Below are 18,993 nucleotides of genomic sequence, written 5' to 3'. Positions count from 1 at the left end.
CAAGTCTGAGACACCACCCGAGAGGAAGGCGTGCTGTTATGTATTATGGGAAAGAAAAAAATACCACACATCCTAAGGCTTCTCTCAGCAACTGAGTTGTTAAAATGTGAAACAGACCTCAACAATATGGGGGTGCTTGTTAAACTAGAAAATATGCACTGAATTTTCTGGGCAGGGCAAGTCCATGTTCAAGTGCTGAAAGGTTTCACCAACATCACACAGCCTGTGGGGAGGGTGCTGGGACCTTCCTCAGTGACCCTCTGTCCCCGAGCCTCCAGCAAACACCGTGTGGCGCAGACGAGGTGGAGGCAGGGCTTTTTAAAATCTCAGATGCTGCTTTATTTACCAAAGGTGCTGGCTTGGGGCTGGTTCTGCTGGCCAAGCCAGCGGATGGCTGTGGGGGTCCCAGCTCAGTCTTCCAAGGGCGAGACTGTACAGCCTTGCTGTGGGGGGTTGGGGGCAGGGTTCCCTCCCGGGGCCCTGGTGGGGTTCCCGCCCAGCGGCAGCCAGGGTGGGCAGTGGGTACCAGCACTGCCATCTCAGGAAGGCACTTTCAGCTTCGGGGTCCCCAGGAAGAACTGCAGGACGCGGTCGGCCAGGAGCGCCAGGCAGAAGTCCAGGAGCAGGACCTGGGCGATGACCAGCTTGAACTGTCGGGGCAGGAAGGGATGGTGAGCTGGAGACCTGCAGCCCAGCCCAGGGTCACCGCCAGAACAGGGACCCATCAAGCTGAGTCCCAGGGTCACCTCCACAGGGCCACTGACCTCCACAGGGATGTCCACGAGGCCAAACTGGCTGTTGAAGTCGGGCGAGGAGCCGAGGAGCAGGCCAATGATGGCCAGGAGTGAAACTGCCAGACTCCACACCAGGGGCTTGTTCTCGGGCAGGCTCTCCATGAAGGGCGGGCCCTGTGGGGATGAGGGACAGATGGCTTCATGGGCTGGGGCTGGGTGGGCAGACAGGGAATGTTCGGGCGGGGCCCAGGCCTTACTTTGTAGTTGATGGCGAAGGTGGCCATCTGCATGGCCATGGCCATGATGTAGACGGTGCTATTGACCAGGCTTGGCTCAAACTCCTTGTACAAGTCCACGAACTGCTCCTGCCTGCAAGGACGCATGGGAGTCAGGGCCCCCTCTCCTGCTCCGGCTCACACACACTCTGTGGCTTCCTGCTGCCCTGGCGCAGAGCTAGGGCTCTGCCTGGCCTAGTGCCCCTCCCTGGACACCCTGGACAACCCCCAGGGTCTCCTGCTGATGTCTGTGGAGTCATCCTCCTGCTACTCTCAGCTGCAGGGACATCACCTCCTCCAAGGCAGCACTTACTTCTCAGGGCTCCGGGCCTGGGCCTCACGGTACAGGTAGACGAGGCTCAGGAAGTGCACAAAGAACTGGAGCATGACGGTGAGGATGGTGTACAGGTTGAAGATGTTGGGCAGGGGCCGTTCTCGGGAGAGGGTCTTGAGGGGCTGCAGCAGCAAGGCGGGTGGGGGAGTCAGGACCTGGGTCACTTGGGGCCACCCTGCCCACGCAGCAGGCAGTAACATCCCCTGCCTCCTGGGAGACCTTGTGTAGAGCCGCCACCAAATTCTGGGGGATTCCATGGGTCGGCACCAGTCCCCGGAGCCCTGCCTGCCTCTCACCCCTGAGCCCAGGGCTGCCTCCATGGCCCTGGCTCTGCCATCCAGGCTCCCTGTGGCAGTGATGGGGGCCTGAGAATCATGAAGCAGATCCTGCCCTCCCTGGAGCCCACGGGACAGGCACAGTCCCGCCCAGCCAATCTCTCACCCCCTCCAGCCACCGGGGCCTCCCTGCGTCAGCCCATGCCTGTTTGGGGCCTTTGTGTTCAGTTCCTGGCCGCTGGCCCCCCTGGTTCTTTGCGCCTCGGCCTGAGTGTCAGTGTTGCACAGGCCTCCCCAGCTGTCCACCAGCCTGTCCTGTGTAGCCTGTGACCCACTTAGTTGTTTTTTTACCCTCTTGATGATTGTTCCTTGTTTGTGGGGCTCTGTGGGGCCCACCCCTGGGACCCCTGCCTGTGGACAGGTGTGGACCCTAAGCTGTGTCACCTGGAGGGGTCTGGGAGCCTCAGTTCGCACCTGCCCTGCTGGCATTTCCTGAGCCATCCCAGCTACAGCCCCCACCTCTGGGGCCCTGGGTCCTGTAACTTGGGGATGACAATTCCCGTGCCTATATCAGCTGGCCCTGGCAGGCCCATGCATCCCTGGACTTCCAGCACCTCTGGGGCCCACCTTGGAACGGGAGATGAAGAGGAAGCAGCCGGCCAGCAGCAGCCCCTGTAGGGTGGCCTGGAAGTCACTGAACTTGACCCCCTCCAGGTAGAGGACGCTCTGGCTGTAGGCCAGGATGAGGGCATTGAGCGCCAGGATCTTGAACATCTGTAGCGTGGTCACCAGTGTGCAGCGGCCCTGCTTGATCACGTGGCAGACTGCAGGGTGGTGGGGAGGCAGGTGTGGGTGTGGGTAGGGGTGCCAAGGGGGGAACGAAGGGAGGGGGAGCGGGGGCGGGCAACTCACTGCACTGGATGGACGAGAGCTTGGAGGTGAAGGGTGCTGCGATGCTGGCATCCCCCAGTTTCACAATGGGTGTGTTCTCGTCCTCGAGGTCTCGCAGCACCTGGCTCAGGCGGTCCTGCAGGGTAGGCAGCAGGCTGTCAGCCCTGGCCAGGATGGGGTGCAGCGCCTCCCCTCTTGGAACTCACCCTCTGGGAGGTTGGCTGCTCCTCGGAGGGAGGGAGCCCCGACCGCTGCTTGGCTGTCCTGGAGGTGGCTCTGATGCCACTGTTGCTCAGGGTTGGGCTGTCCCGGGGCCGCCGTCGCCGCTCGACAACCCGCTCAGGGGCATTGGCCAAGAGCGCCACACCTGGGGGGCAGGAGGGTGTCAGACCTGGAGGAGCAGGCTCCACGGAGGGGCAGATTGCTGGCTTCAGAGCCACTGGTCCTGAAGTCCCCCAGCTGGCTCCCGTGAAGACAGTTCCCAGACTTCCCCATTTCACCTGACACCCTAAGGAGACCTCACAGAGTGCCCGTGTTGCTTTCTACAAACTACTTTAAGAAAACAAACCAGCAACAACAAACCCCCGCAACAAATGCAATGAAAAAACACACAACACAAGATGGGTCAAAACTAAACTGATTTTGGCCGAGCAGTGGCTCACACCTGTTATCTCAGCACTTTGGGAGGCTGAGGTGGGCGGATCACCTGAGGTCAGGAGTTTGAGACCAGCCTGGCTGATATAGTGAAACCCCATCTCTGCTAAAAATACAAAAATTAGCCAGGGGTGGTGGCAGGTGCCTGTAATTCCAGCTACTCGGGAGGCTGAGGCAGGAGAATCGCTTGAACCCGGGAGGCGGAGGTTGCAGTGAGATGAGATCACACCACTGCACTCCAGCCTGCGCGACAGAGTGAGACAGTCTCAAAACAAAACAAAACAAAACAAAACAAAACAAAAAAACCTAAAGCGATTTCAAAAGAAATAGCCAAGGAGCATGATTCTAGGAAGCAAACAACACTCAATAAATGCTTTAGTAGATAAAAGCAGATAAATATTGGAAAGGCAAAAAAACAACGTAAGATTGATCTTTAAAGTTCAATTTAACACCTGTGTTCTTGCAAAAAAAAAAAAAAAGAAAGAAAAAAAAGGCCAGGTGAGGTGGCTCACGCCTGTAATCTCAGTATTTTGGGAGGCCAACGCAGGCGCATCACCTGAAGTCAGGAGTTTGAGACCAGCCTGGCCAACATGGTGAAACCCCGTCTCTACTAAAAATACAAAAATTATATGGGCATGGTGGCTGGTGCCTGTAATCCTAGCTACTTGGGAGGCTGAAGCAAGAGAATTGCTTGAACCCGGGAAGTAGAGGTTGCAGTGAGCTGAGACCGTGCTATTGCACTCCAGCCTGGGCAACAAGAGAGAAACCCTGTCTCAAAAAAAAAAAAAAAAAAAAAAAAAAAAAAAAAGACAGGGTTCGGCGGGATGCAGTGGTTCACACCTGTAATCTTAGCACTTTGGGAGGCCAAGGCGGGTGGATCACTTGAGGTCAGGAGTTGGAGACCATCCTGGCCAACATGGTGAAACCCCATCTCTACTAAAAATACAAAAATTAGCCAGGCATGGTGGCACGTGCCTGTAATCCCAGCTACTTGGGAGGCTGAGACAGGAGAATCGCTTGAACCCAGGAGGTGGAGGTTGCAGTGAGCCCAGATGGCGCCATTGTACTCCAGCCTGGGTGACAGAGCAAGGCTCCATCCAAAAAAAAAAAAAAAAAAAAAAAAAAGACAGGGTCTTGCACTGTCACTTAGGTTAGAGTGGATCACACCACTGCCTTGAACTCCCTGACTCAAGTGATCCTCCCGCCTCAGCCTCCCAAAGCACTGGGATTTCAGGCAGGAGCAACAGTGCTCAGCCATCTGTGTGCTTTTGACAGAGAGCTGGGGCTATGAACCCATGGCTTCAGCTCTGGGTTTTCTGAGTCACTCTCCCAACTTGTTGCCTCTCTCCTGGTCTCTGGCCTTCACCGTGCTCTGTTCCTGGGATATTCGCATCCCTTCCTGCCCTCAAAGCCCCTGACCTTGCCACCCCCTCCCATCCCCTGCACTGCTTCCTCACAGGAATTAGTGCCCCCATGGCTGTCACCAAGGGCCGGGTCTGTCTTTCTAGCTCAGTGACATGTCCTCAACACCTGGTCCACAAAGGAAGGAACCACCCTAGCCCACAGCACTCACCCACATCAGCGTGCTTCAGGGCGCCCACGTCGTTGGTGCCATCCCCACACATGAGGGTCACGTAGCCCAGCTCCTTCAGGCTGGTGATGACAAACTCCTGTGTGGGCAGAGACAGGCTGAGCAGGGTCTGCGTGCCTACCTCTGTGCCCCTGACCCCTAGGGCTGTGCGCATACCTTCTGCTTGGGGGCCACGCGGGCGAACACCTGCACGTGGGGGATGAGGTGGAGCAGCTGCTGGGGGTCGGTGGCCTGCAGGTGGGCCAAGCCGTCGCCTGTGAGGCACAGTGCATACTCCAGGGCCAGTGCCTTTGGGGAGCCCCGGGCCAGGGGCAGCACGATGCTGCCATCAATGGAGCGCCACTCACACTGCCGGCCTGCGGGCAGCACCTAGGGTTAGGGCTGGGGGCTTGGCTGCCCCGGCTCAGAAGCACCCGCCCTCCACTCGGACCCCAGCACCGGCCAGTCTCTCCTCTCTGGAGCCAGCACCTCCCTACCCACCCAGGTGACCCCCAGCCCTTCTCTGGGGACTCCATAAAGAACGTCCCTCAGGTACGCAGGGTGGAACCAAGAGCCTGGGGCCTGAGCTACTTGCCTGAGAGCACAGGACACAGCCAGATTAGAACCTGGGCAGTCTGACCCCAGCTAAGCCATGCCCCCACCTCATGCAAGGCCCCCCAACCTGAAACACACAGAAGGGGGCTATTGCGCTCTCCTTGGGAAACCCCATACCAGGCCCTCACCTCATTTATCCGTGCCCGTGGCCTCTCTGAAATCCTGTTTTCTTGGGGGTGGGCCCCCTCCCCACTCTGACAGGGCCCCTGAGTTCTCAACATCCTCTTGCTCCACTTCCCCTTTCTTGCTGGCTGGCCCTGGCTTGGATGCTGAGCGCTAAGGATGGCCAAGGGTGGCCCACCAGCCCTCCTGACACTGGCCTGCTCACCCTGGACCATCTCAAGTGGAAGGGCAGCACACCTCCACCTGGCTTGTGCTGCAGCTGTTGCTAGACCCGCTTCGCTTGTCAGTCAACAGTCCTGCTCATCCGCTCCATGCCACCTGTCCACAATCCCCAGGCCCTGGAAGACCCCGGTAGCTGGGGCTGGGACGGGGAGGGCTGGGACCAACAGAACAGAGGGAGGGCAGGGACTGAGTCTTCTGAGAGGTGGCCTGGAGGTTCTGGAAGCCGCTCTGGCCCAGACCTGTGAATGTTTGCTGCCAGCAGCCCTGAGGCAACCCTGTTCCATGTGGTTCTTCTTAGGGCCCTGTCAACACTCATGCAGGCCCTGAACTGCGTGCGCCCACGGGGGCTTCACCTCTAGCCCTGGGGCAGGTATCTGGTAAGCCCCACACCTCTAGCTGGGAGGGGCTGGGTCTCTATGTCTGCCTCTTCATCAATCTGAATCCAGGGCATTGCTCAAAGAGGTCACCGGGGAGAGGTTGGAGCCTTGAGCTCTGGAGTCAGGCTGTCTGGATTCCAATTCTTAGCCATGGGGACATCAAGTGACCTGGGCAAGTAGGTTCACTTCTGAGCCTCTGTCCCTTCTCTACAAAGCAGGGGCCCCGAGAGCTGACCCAGCCAGCTTCCTCCTCTGTGGCGTGGGGAAGGCAAGCCACCCCGTGTGGTACAGGATGGGGTGGAGGGACCAACGCAGTAACACGCACGGAGCGCTCCGCCTGGGGTCTGGTCAGGCTGAGCACTGGGCAAACTGTGCCATCAACTGTGGCTGAGGATGACAGCTGTCCCTGTGCTCGGGAAGGGAGCACTCGGTACATGGGCAGCTTGCCAGGCCAAAGAGGGTGGGAAATCAGGATGACGCTGAGGATGGGGAGTAAGTGTGGTAGGAGCAGTACCTGCCCATGAGTGCACAGGAAACCTGAGCTGGCAGTCAGACTATCGCCTCATTATGGTAAACACCTACATGCCACACATCCTGGGACCTGTGACCCAGTGAAGGCTCACATGCTGTCTGAGGTGCCCAGTGGGCCAGGGCTGTGAGTAGTGGTGCCACCGTGGTGCCAGGCATTTGAAGACACTGTGCTGCTGAGGCCTGGCACACAGGTGGGCTGTTGCGATGTGAGCTGTTCTTGGACTCAGGGTCCCCCTTCCCCCACCGTGGGCCGGGCTAGGGCCTCACCTTTCTCGGAAGGAGGCTGCAGGATCAGCGTGTGGGCCTTTTCAATGAAGTGCAGCTCCTGGGCCACGTGGCATGCAGTGAGCGGGTTGTCTCCCGTGATCATGACCACCTTGGGGAAAGAGGGGCAGATGCTCAGCAGGGCACCCTGGAGCCAAGCTCTAGGCCAGAGACAAGGCTGCCAAGTCTTCTAAGGCAGGCCATGGTGGGAGATCCTGGGCCTCTAACCGAGATGCTGAATGGGCTTCCAAGGGCCACAATCCACCCCAATCCAGGTCATTTTACACAAATGACACGTGTATGTGTGTCCTTCTGAAGACACCCTTAGCTTGGATTTGCAATACAAATGAACAACCTGCCCCTGAGCTGGACCCTCTTGGCTTGGTAGCTGCCCATGGGGGTAATATTTCAGCAAAGAGGAGGATGGGACCATGACCTCTGGGCTTGGTGGGGACTAATCACATCACCCATCTGACCCAGAGTCATCATCCTCTGAGACGGCTCACTCACCCCTTATACCCTAAAAAGACACCCTAAGTCCCAAAATATAAAACACAAGCCACCAGGACAGGCAGACAGTGCCCCCCACCCCTCAACTCCCCAGCCTCAGCTTCCTTCTCTCTAGGATGGCGGTGGATTGGGGAAGTGGAGAGAAGCGCCCCCACCTTTCCATGATGCGGGGGGGTGAGGGGAGTGGTCTGTGGAGGTGAGAGGAGCCAGCATAGGCGGGTCCCAGAGTGTCCTCGGGCCAGCGGCAACGTTAGCACCTGAGCTATGATCTTGCTCAGCTAAAACATGCAGCCTGTGAGACCTGCGTGCCCTCCCCACCACGAAGCTGTAATTGTCATCTCCTCGCCTCTATTTCCCATGTGGAGGGTGGAGCCCAGCACCGTCCCATACCCGGTGGGACGCATTCTGGATCTCCCGGATCACGGCCTTGGAGTCAGCCTTGAGCGGGCAGGAGACCACAATGAAGCCGACGAACTTGAGGCTGCACTCCAGGGCCTCCCGCTTGACCTCCCGGGCCTGTGGACAGACAGGGGCACCCTCACCATCTGTCCCTCCCTCTGCCCCCACTCTGCATTTCCTGAGCTCTGACCATGCGCTGGGAGCCATGGGGACGATGGAAGGCCCTGTTCCTGTAGTGGACACATGTGAGGGTCGGGAGGGGAGAAATGCCAGGAGGCTACCAGGCACGCTCGAGGGGTGGGATCTGGCAGTGACTGGGGGGTCTGGGTCCCCCGAATGTGGCTCTATGTCCTGGTTGTGGACATGGGCACATCACAGAGTCCCTTGTGGCTCAGTTTCCGAGTCAACGAAGTAGGGACTCTCCCAATAATATTGGAGTTTAGCCACGAACTCTTACTCACTGGGGCTCCACCACATACCAGAGACTGGGCACAGACCCCTGGCCTTAGGGAGCTCACACTGCACCAGGGGAGATGCATGATCGAGAAAGTCACAGAAATCGGAGTGCTGAGTGCCATGAGAGAGGAGGTGAGAACGGAATCCAGAGAGGGGTGGAAAGGCCTCAGAAGTGGCCACTATGAAGGTGATGAGGACCTGTGTCACTGGGAAGGGGGCTCCGGGTGCAGGAACAGGGCAGAGCACGCAGGCTGTGAGCTGTGGCCTGGGCTCTGCACACAGCACTGCAACCTGAGGCTAAATTCTAGAAGGATCCGCAGCTGTAGGGTGCAAGCAGAACGAACGAGAGCCCAGGAAGAAGCCAAGCGGCAGACGTGCTGGTGGTGGAGGCGGAGGGTGGGCTTTGTGGAGGATGGATGGGTGAGAGGGCTGAGGATGCCAAGCCCTGCCCAAGACCAGGGCAGAAGAGTAGAGCTAGGGACACACCAGGACTGGGGCAGGTAACGCCTGCCTGTGCTCTGCGTGAACCAGGACTGGGTGGGTCCCAACAGCAGGGGACAGACTGAGTGTCATTTGGAGTCTCCAAAGGTAGAAGCTGGAGGTAGGGCAAGGAGAACAAAATCACAACCATTCAACCTGGCACTGTAGGACACAGAAGGTGACTCAGGGAGGAGCTGACGGGCCAGGCACATGGTGAAGGCGGTGGGGGAGCCTGGGCCCGTACCTGCTGGTGAGTGAGGTGTCCCAGCTCCTTGTACCCCAGCGCCAGGACGCGGGCTCCTTCCCGGGAGATCTCGGTGTGGATGTGGTGGTAGTCGGGTGGGCACTGGGAGAACTGCAGGGAATGCAGGGGGATGTCACGGGCTGCCCCGTGCCCCCACCCTGCACCCCAGGCTGGGGCCAGCTCACCATGGAGTGCAGAGTTTCGGGGGCCCCCTTCACGGCCGCGATGTAGCAGAGGTCAGTGGAGCCCAGCTTCTCATACGAGGCAAGCACGGACATTCGCTTCAGGGCACTGGCAAAATGAAAGCGCTGGTGAATTTTCAGCCCCTGAGTTTTAATACTTCGGGGGAATACTTTCTCATCTGGAAACAAATAAGTACGAGTCCTGAGGGGCTTTGCTCCAAAGAGGCAGCCAAGCCCCTACCTCTCACCCCGGCCTCCCCCACCTCCCTCCTGTCTCCCCCAGGGCCTGATCCGGGGCTCTGGGCTAGAGCAGGGGTTGGTCCAGAGCTGGAAGACCTGGGCTTGGAGGACCCTGGCACTGTGGCTTCGGCAAGGGCAGGGCAGATTCCAACCCAGAGGGACACCCAAGGACGTGGCCTGTCCTGGGTCTAAAGTGAGCCTCTGGCCACCCACCTCGGGGAGCTTCAGAGCTGTAGGCCTGCCTGTCCCCAAGATCCTCTGAGCGGTGCAGCCCACCTGCCTAGGGCTATGAGAGCCAGTGGCTCCCCCTTGCTGGGCCTGAGGCCCCAGCTCCTCACCTTTGGTCAGCGTCCAGTCCACGGCCGTCAGCATGGCCTTCTCTAGAGGATCACCCACGAGGGTGCCGTCGTCCAGCTGCATGAGCGAGTGGCACGAGGCCAGGGCCCGGTGTGTTTCTACAGGGATGCTGGACACTGGGGTCACCTCCTTCCCATCTCTGCAAGGATGGGGAACAGCTGGTTACAGAGTGCAGGCGGGTAGGGCGAAGCTGCATCTCCACCAGCGGAAGGACCCCCAAGGCCATTCATTCTGTGCCTGTCACTGGGGGGCCTGGGCGCCAACTGGGTCTTTGTGAGACCCGCACCTGCTTCACAGATGCCCCCAGAAGCCAGGCATTGTGCATGGGGGTCATGCAGTCGCATGGCTGGTGTGGGATGTTCCAGGCCTGAGCTGAGCCCCCGTGCCGCTGCCATGGCTGACACCCAGGACTTTGTGGGGAGCCCCTGGAAATGAACCCCTGAGGCAGGGCCTCTGAAGGGCCCTCACTGCAAGGGCTTGGGGTGGATGGGCCACCTGTCTCTTGACTTCCCAGAAACCCCATCTGGGTGACCTTTGCTACAGGGCCCCTGACGCTTACCTCAGCCCGGCCACACCGCGCACCACCAGGCTGTCACTGGTCAAGGTCCCCGTCTTGTCAAAGCAGCACACCTCGACCTTGCCAGCAAAGGGGATCCGGAAGGGCTCTGTGCAGTACATGTCTAGGGGCGGGAGTGAGGTCAGGGGTCCTGCTTGGCCCCAGCCCACTCAGCACCCCATCCCATTTGACACACTCACAGAGCTTGGCCAGGGCGATGAGGGAGGTGTTGACGGCCAGGGACAGCTCGATGGGCAGCTCAGGAGGCACGACCGAGGTGAGGATCAGGGTGCACTCCAGAAACAGCTTGTAGCGGTTCCGGCTGGGGTCCTTGGTACCTGTGGAGACAGGGCCTGCCAGCCTGGAGCCTCGGAGGGTGGGCGCAGGGGACCACGGAGGCCGTGGTGCTTACCTTCAATCCATACATAGGCGGCTGCAGCGATGGCAAACACCAGGAGGAAAAGGATGAAGATGAAGGTCTCCAGGTTGTTTGCAGTCACTCTCTTGACCCCGAAGAGGATGGTGCGCAGCAGCTTGCCCTGGAGGAATGGAGGGACAGCCTTTCTGCTGTGTGGACTCCCTCCAGCAGCTCAGGCCTGGAAGCGTGGGCCTGGTCTTGGGGTGGCCTCTGCACCCTGGCCCAGGTCCAGAGCTGTGCTGCCAGAGTCAGCCCGTGGGGCAGATGTTCTGGGGTCAGAAAGGGCTGATACCTTGGCTGTCCAACTGCCCTGGGGCCCGCCCTCCCCAGACCCGGCCCTGCACCTGGGATGTGTTGAATCCAGTCCGCAGGACGTAGGCCACGCATCCGCTGTCAACCGCTGGGGAGTGAAGCAGAGTCACCGTCATGCCTGTCTCCTCGTCCTGACTCCCTCATGATCAAGCAGACGAGCAAAGGGGGTGGGAGCCCAGATACCCCCAGACGCCCATGAGGCACCTACGCTTCAGGCCCGTGGTGGCTTTCTGTGGGGGGATGTGCTGCACCACCTTGGTGCCCCCGAAGATGACGTGTAGCCGGGAGTCGGCCTGGAGGTCCAGCACCCTGTCTGGGCTGAGGTCTTCGATGGGCTCCTGGGGAAGAAGATCGTGAATCTGGATGGCCAGTCCTACCTTGCTTCCTTCTCCATCTGAGTTCCTGGACAGCTGGACCTTGAGGCTGGAATGAGCCAGGGGGCTCCCCACCCAACCAGCACATCCCACCCAGCTCCCGGGTCCTCACCCTCGCCCCGTCCTGTCTTCTCCCCATTGCACTCACAGTGCCTGCTCTCTGGGGCCTGCACTTGGCCTCGTCCGGGACTCACCCCTTCTGGGCTGCTCCTAGCCCACCTTGGTCTGATATCCCAGGGCACCAATGTACCCTGGATGCCCTTGGCTCTCCCATCTCCTTCCTCGCCCCCACCACCCAGCTCCCCAGTCCAGAGAGCTCATCCGTGCCCACACTGCCTCCTCCGCCTGTGCCTGAGGGGGATCTCCGCCACCCCCTAGGCCTCCACCTCCTGGCCTGTTTCCTCCTGAACAGCTTGAGGATCCCCATCCTCCACCAAGTACCTTCATCTGTGGCACGGACTCCCCCGTGAGCATGGCCTCATCTACGATGCAGCGGCCTCGCAGCAGAAGCACGTCACATGGCACCAGGTTCTCCTGTGGGGAGCGGCCTGCAGGGCAGAGGCAAGAGGGTTGGCCAGAGGCCCTGAGACTGGGGCTCCCACTAGGACTGAGCAGAACCTGGCCTCACCGATGGAGACGATGTCCCCTGGTATGATCTCATCACTGGCAATGGGCCTCCACTTGCGGCTTCGGTAAACCTGGGCGGGGCACGGGTGTCAGCACAGAAGCCGCATCTGTGCCGCAACCCCCACCTGGGTCTCCCCGGCAGCCACACCTGGATCATGTGGGGCTTGTTGCCCATCTTCCGGATCTCCGACATGTTCCGCATCTGCTGCTGCACCAGCGAGGCCTCGAATGCCACCAGCATGGATAGCGTGAAGACGCTGTAGTACCAGTACTCATCCAGGCACCAGAGCCCCACACAGAACACCTGTGGGATGCCAGCCTGTCTGTCCTTGCCCTACCCGCCCTGTTCCCATGAGCCTCTTCTGCCCGCCAGATCGGACATGTGAGGATAAGGAGAGGCTTCCAGGTTTAGAAGTGGTGGGCAGGCTTGATCCGGCTAGGAAAGCCCCAAGGGAGGAAATGGGGAGATGGGCCAGAGCTGCTGCCTTACCTGAAATACAAAGAAGGGGGCTGTGGCTCTCTCCTTGAAAAGCTCCGAGAAGTCAGGCACCACCATCTCGGCCCTGCAAGAGACCAGGCCCCATCCTGTTCCCAGGGCAAGGCCTCTGGGGTATGGAGTCTCCACCCTGACCCCTCCAACCTGAGCATGGCAGGCCGCTCTCAAGAAACCAAGAGCCATATGTGGGTGTCGGGAGCCCTGGCGAGCTTCCAGGTAGGAGGATCCATTTGACTGTGGCTCTCCCTCATCCTGGCTGCGCCTGGGGTAGACAGGCTGCCCGCCCACAGCCCTCGGCTCTGCATTAAACAGATGAAGCTCCTGAATCTGCAATATGCTCTTCCCGGCAGCCTGGGGCTGGTGTCAGACGAGAGCCCATCATCTGGTCGAGTGACGCAGCAAGTAGAGAAGGAACCTCTGATTGAAGGATGGAGGCCCTGAAGCTATAGATAGCAGAAGACACTGAGACCCAGCCCCACCAAAGCTGAGATTTTCTACGATTCCTGAATTAAAGCCCCAGAATGGGTCGAGTAGGGTGGTTCACGCCTGTAATCCCAGCACTTTGGGAGGCCGAGGCAGGAGGAGTGCTTGAGCCCAGGAGTCAGAAACTAGCCTGGGCAACACAGCGAGACCTTCTCTTTACAAAAAATTTAAAAATTAGCTGGGGGTGGTGGTATGTGCCTGTGATCCCAGCTATTTGGGAAGCTGAGGCAGGACGAATGCTTGAGCCCAGGAGTTCAAGGCTGCAGTGAGCCATGATCACGCCACTGCACTTCAGCCTGGGTAACAGAGTGAGACCCTGTCTCCAAAAAAAAAAAAAAAAAAAAGCTCGAGAATGCAAGGACTCGGGCCTAAGGGTGTGTTCTGCAGTACTCTGTGCCATGGTCCAATCTGATCAGGGCACCAGTCATGTCAACAAGGGTCATTCTCGCTCTGCCCTTTAACTGCATGGACGTCTTATGTACGGGATGTGAGAAGAGGAAACCAAAGAGCAACCCCACTGCTATCAAACAATAAGCCCTTCTGTTGTATCTTGCTGGGTACCTTTGCGTGAGTAAGAACAGCATGAAAGGGAACGTAGTTGCCACAGGCCATTAATGTGACTGGCCAACTTGGGGTAGGGGAAGTCGCTAAATGTTTCTTATAAATCCTTGTATTAGATTGATAGTTGTAGTCAACATATTTGTAATCTCTGAACAGTGATTAAGTCAGGAAAGAGCTCCCTAGGTGTTCTGTGGGTTTCCAGGTTGAGGACCACCGTAACAAGGCCATGACGGGGTTTGGAGCCCAGTTCTCTGGCTCCCAGCCATGTGTCAGCACTTGCAGTTTTGGTGAAGATGAAGGGAGAGGGTGTGCACCGCACATTGGCCATTGTACTCAGTACAAAAGGGCAGACATGGTCACTGTCTTCGTCACCATTCCTGAAGCGCTGAGATGCGTAGACTCGAAACAGTGAGGACTGAAACGTTTAGGTTGGGTGCAGTGACTCATGCCTTTAATCCCAGCGCTTTGGGATGTTGATTTAGGAGGACTGCTTGAGGCCAGGAGTTTGAGACAAGCCTGGGCAACATGGCGAGACCCCATCTCTACACAAATAAACAAACATTTTAAAAGAATTTAAAATGAAGCTGTTGCTGAGGAGGGGCCACAGACTAGACTCCTGTGAAGAACCTTACACTCAAGGTCTCACACCCCAGGGCACGGGCTTCCAGCTGCAGACCCTCTGGGGTTCCTGCCAGCAGGCAAGTTCAGAGGAGACTGGACTCAGAGCACGTTGCTCAAACGGCATCACAGTCACCTGGGACATTTGGCTAAAAGCGCAGATTTGGCCGGGTGCGGTGGCTCATGCCTGTAATCCCAGCACTCTGGGAGGCCAACATGGGAGGATCACCTGAGGTCAGGAGTTCAAGAACAGCCTGGCCAACATGGTGAAACCCCCATCTCTACTAAAAATACAAAAATTAGCCAGGCGTGGTGGGGGGAGCCTGTATTCCCAGCTACTTGGCAGGCTGAGGCAGGAGAATCCCTTGAACCGGGGAGGCGGAGGTTGGCGTCAGCTGAGATCGCGTCACTGCACTCCAGCCTGGGTGACAGAGTGAGACTCAATCTCAAAAATAAAAAATAAAATAAAAATAAAATAATAGTAAATAAATAGACTCACTTGTTGCTCCCAAATTTCTTCTCAGCTGCTCGGATCTCTGAGTCTTCCTGGAAGCCTCTGTTGCTCTGATAGTATGAGAAGGCGTTTCCCACAGGAAAGGCCACGGGGAGAAACTGCTTCTTCTCCAGGGCATCATAGGAATACTTGATCTTCTGGAATTCGAAGGACAGCACCTCGAGCCCGTCTTCGCCCTGTGGTAGAAGGTGTGTTTGCTTTAGAGGCCCCTGACCTTGGGGTGTCAATGCCTGGGAATCCCACTCAAGCCCCTCCTCCAGGAGCCCAGCAGGCAGTCCCTACCTCATTGCGGTGCAGGGCCACGAGCTCCGTGGAGCCATTGTTGGGGGTTGGCACCACCTTCACAAAGGTCGCTTTGCTGGGGTCGTACTCCTGACAGAGACAAAGAAAGCACTGCGGCTTAGCTCTTCTCAACCTATAGTTCCAAGACCTCCCTGGGAGGTTTTGGGTATAGCAGCTCTATGGGTATATTCTGAAATGCCACTGGGCTCTGGTGCTGCCTCTGTCACTCCCTCATCTGTCATCAGGACAAAGGAGACCACCTTGCTGTGCCTCTGGTGCCACACTCAAAGCTGGGAGAACAAGGCTGGGCGCGGTGACTCACACCCATAATCCCAGCACTTCGGGAGGCCAAGGCGGGCGGATCACTTGAGGCCAGGAGTTCGAGTTCAGCCTGGCCAATGTGGCGAAACCCTGTCTCAACTAAAAATACAAAAATGAGCCGGACATAGTGATGCACACCTGTAATCCCAGCTACTTAGGAGGCTGAGGCAGGAGAATCTCTTGAACTGGGAGGCGGAGGTTGCAGTGAACTGAGATTGCAACACTGCACTCCAGCCTGGGTGACAGAGTGAGATCCTATCTCAATTAAAACAAAAACAAAAAAAACCAGCCAGGCACAGTGGCTTGCACCTGTAACCCCAGCACTTTGGGAGGCCAAGGTGGGTGGATCATGACGTCAGGAGATTGAGACCATCCTGGCTAACACGGTGAAACCCCATCTCTACTAAAAATACAAAAAATTAGCTGGGCATGGTGGCAGGTGTCTGTAGTCCCAGCTACTTGGGAGGCTGAGGCAGGAGAATGGCATGAACCCAGGAGGCAGAGCTTGCAGTGAGCTGCGATCGCCCCACTGCACTCCAGCCTGGGCGACAGAGAAGGACTCTGTCTCAAAATAAAAAGGCTGGGCGCAGTGGCTCACGCCTGTAATCCCAGCACTTTGGGAGGCCGAGGCAGGGGGGGATCACGAGGTCAGGAATTTGAGACCAGCCTGGCCAATATGGTGAAACCCCGTCTCTACTAAAAATATAAAAATTAGCTGGGCATGGTGGCAGGCACCTGTAGTCTCAGCTACTTGGGAGGCTGAAGCAGAACAATCACTTGAACCTGGGAGGCAGAGGTTGCAGTGAGCCGAGATTGTGCCACTGCACTCCAGCCTGGGCAACAGAGCCAGACTCCATCTCAAAAACAAAACAAAACAAAAACCCAAGAAACAAAACGAAAACAACAACAACAACAAAAAAAGCTGGGAAGCTGGGTGCACAGATAGCACCTAATGCCCAGGGCTCTGCTCTGCTGATGGTGACATGAACTCAAATAGGAAGAAGGCTGCCAGGCACCCACCCAGTACGTCCTCACATGAGCCAAGCCCCTGCCCCCATCACAGGCCCCCTGGCCTCCTGCTCAGCTCTGCCTCTTCCACCAACCCTGCTGACTACACTCCACAGCTCCACACGCACATGGGGCTCGACCCTGCCTCAGCAAAGGGCCTTGGCATGTGCTGTTTTCTCTGCCCGGAATACACATTCATACAGCTCCCTTGCTGCCTCAGGCTTTTGCTGAAACATCACCTTCTCAGGAGCCCCTCCCTGGCTGCCCCATCTAAAGTTCCCCGCAATGTCCCATCCTGTCCTGATGTTAGATGTCATCTCTCTTTAGCATCAACTGCTGACTATGAGTTCTCCCTCCCAGTAATACCACAAAGGCAGGGGGATTTGCCTGTTTTGTTCACTGCTGTTTCCCCAGCATCTAAGACACAGAAATGTTGAATGGAGCTCATTCAGTGCTCCCTGGATCCCGTGAACCGCATCCATCCCTCTGCTGCTCTGCTAGACCGAGCTGCATGGAGATGGGGGGAGCACAATGATGACCCACAGAAACAAAGCGCCACCACCACCGCACAGGTGCTTCACGGGCCTCCAAAGCAGGCAGCAAATAACAACAATCACATAACTACAAACGTGACGTCACGGAAGAAACGTACAAGAGGCTATACATTGTGATGGCCCCAGGGCGGGCACTTTGCAGATATCATCTCCACTTCTCACGATGGCACCCAGTAGGTGTTACGGTTCTCAGTTTACAGAAGGGGGAAACTGAAACTCAGAGAGCAGAAGCAGCCCTTTCTGAGATCTGAATCAAACCCAGATCCACCTCTCCTGGCTGATGGCTGTTCAGCTCCTCCCACTTCTCCATCCCTGGAGAGGAAGTTAAGAGCTAAGCTGCTTAGCTGCAGGTCAAAAGGCAGCTGAAGTTTGAGCGGTGCCACAGTCCCCTTAACCCCTCCTCTATTTTGTCCCTCATTGGTGTCTTTCATTGTACTACCTCAAAGCCACCAAGTTGAGCTCCTCCCCTGGGATAGTCTCTTTGAAGGACAGAACAGCTTCAGTCTCTCAGGAGAGGAGAATGAGGATTCTACCCACATTCAGAGCCAGCCAGGGTGGGGGGCTTCTGTCTTTCTGTAGCCCTTGATGCTGTTCCCTTTTCCTCTTCTTGAGGCAAACACACTCCTGGGATCAGAGGGGAAGCTTCCTGATATACCTCAGTGTCCATGGCTCCAAACCTGCTGGTGTCACCTGACGCAGGCCCAGAGAGAGATGGCACAGTCACTGCTTCAGGCCCAGGGAAACTCACAGTCACCAACTCCTCCGACCACACTTGGTCACTCAGAACTCTATAAACTGTGGGTCAGGAGCTCGACCTTGCTTGCTGTTGTATCCAGAGCAGAACTCACTATCACCACCCTCATTTTGCGGAAAGACATCATGTAAGTGACTCGCTCATAAACACCTCTGCCTCTCTTCAACATTGTAATTAACTGCATTTCATGCTCCTTTCCATCACAGTATAGAAAACCACTAAGCACTGGACAGCAAGACTTGGTTCAGTCTAAGAACCAACTAAGCTTCATAGATGGGGGAAACCTATCCCAGTGGTCTTGCCTTACACTTTGAAAACCAAGGTAGGAGACAGATGAGATGGAAGGTAGCGCCGTTTCCACAACAAGAGTAGTCGCTAATATGGGAACTAGCATTAACAACTCCTACCTGACCTTGGGCGACGTATGCTGGGCCCTGCGCTAAGCCTTTTACAAGTATTACATTACTGAATCTAAATAACCATAACAGGGAAGACTTCAGAAAAAGGAAATAACCCGCACCAGGCATGCAGCAAGTCAGCAGCGGGGTCATGATTAAGCCTGCGCCAAGTGTAGAGGGTGCCCCTGGGAACCCAGGCCAGGCAGATGAGTGGCCCAGGTCGCGATGGTGACCGACAGGAAGGCCGCAGCTGGGACCCACGGCGAGGCCCGACAGTGCTGGGGGTCGGGCTCGCGCGTACACACTTACCGGGGTGCAGGTGAGCGCGCAATGCGCGTGCACAGACCAATGCCCCGAGAGGACAGTGAGCGCGTGCGCGAGACAGATGGTGGCAAGCACGAGCAGCGCGGCTTCGGGGATCTGCACCCAACTGCTGCCCCAGCCCCAGCAGCCAGCGGCTGCGGCACCCAACCAGGCCGGGTAGAGCAGCCCCGCGAATGGCAGCACCGTGAGGCGCCGCAGCAGCGCCAACCGCCGGTACGGCCACACGGCAGCGACCAGCTCGTCACCGTTAGCTATGAGCGCCGGCCCGGCGGCAAGGAGCGCGCGCGGCTGCGGCCCGGGCTTGGGCTGCCCGTCAGGCCGGGCCCCGCAAGCCCGGGCCCCGCAAGCCCGGGCCCCGCAGGGCACCGCGTTGCCCACCGCCGCCGCTGCCGCCATCTTTCCTAGCACCGCGCTCACTTCCGGGCAGAGGAACGCCTCACTTCCGAAGTTTTACTTCCGGTAAGCCCTGAGCGCCGCCATGGCAGCCTGGACTAGGAAGAACCAGGGCAACAGAAAAGGCTGGTCCCGGCAGGGACTACTTCGGGTGCCGCCATGACAGGCTGTGGCCGGAAGAAGAGGCAGGGCGTCGCCATGACAGAGAGGGACTGAAAGACCTAACGCTGCCTGCCTCCGCTGCCACGCCGGACTGAGACCGGAAAA

General features: G+C 57.8%; 1 protein-coding gene across 2 annotated transcripts; it reads right to left on the bottom strand.

Annotated features, from left to right (window-relative positions):
• Nucleotides 1-315: 315 nt before the first annotated feature.
• ATP13A1 (ATPase 13A1) lies at nucleotides 316-18,761 on the bottom strand. Of its 2 annotated transcripts, XM_030820319.1 has the most exons (26): nucleotides 18,319-18,733; nucleotides 14,975-15,064; nucleotides 14,678-14,868; nucleotides 12,511-12,583; nucleotides 12,169-12,324; nucleotides 12,022-12,091; nucleotides 11,835-11,941; nucleotides 11,228-11,357; nucleotides 11,052-11,107; nucleotides 10,702-10,828; nucleotides 10,490-10,627; nucleotides 10,293-10,413; nucleotides 9,715-9,872; nucleotides 9,140-9,315; nucleotides 8,955-9,065; nucleotides 7,766-7,891; nucleotides 6,869-6,977; nucleotides 4,911-5,110; nucleotides 4,737-4,833; nucleotides 2,716-2,876; nucleotides 2,531-2,645; nucleotides 2,246-2,442; nucleotides 1,323-1,465; nucleotides 992-1,103; nucleotides 765-908; nucleotides 316-650 (listed from the first exon to the last, which is right to left on the bottom strand). In XM_030820319.1, the coding sequence occupies exons 1-26, from the start codon at nucleotides 18,727-18,729 to the stop codon at nucleotides 540-542; spliced, it is 3,630 nt and encodes a 1,209-aa protein (XP_030676179.1). In that variant the 5' UTR covers nucleotides 18,730-18,733; the 3' UTR covers nucleotides 316-539. The 2 variants fall into 2 exon arrangements, with proteins under 2 accessions (XP_030676179.1, XP_030676178.1); XM_030820318.1 differs by having other exon boundaries at nucleotides 765-1,103; nucleotides 18,319-18,761.
• Between the last annotated feature and the right edge of the window lie 232 nt (nucleotides 18,762-18,993).

The sequence above is a fragment of the Nomascus leucogenys genome, chromosome 10 (assembly GCF_006542625.1).
Source record: "Nomascus leucogenys isolate Asia chromosome 10, Asia_NLE_v1, whole genome shotgun sequence".
NCBI classification, from domain to species: Eukaryota; Metazoa; Chordata; class Mammalia; order Primates; family Hylobatidae; genus Nomascus; species Nomascus leucogenys.
Note: the sequence above shows the minus strand (reverse complement) of the source record. Positions and strands in the feature narration are given on the sequence as shown.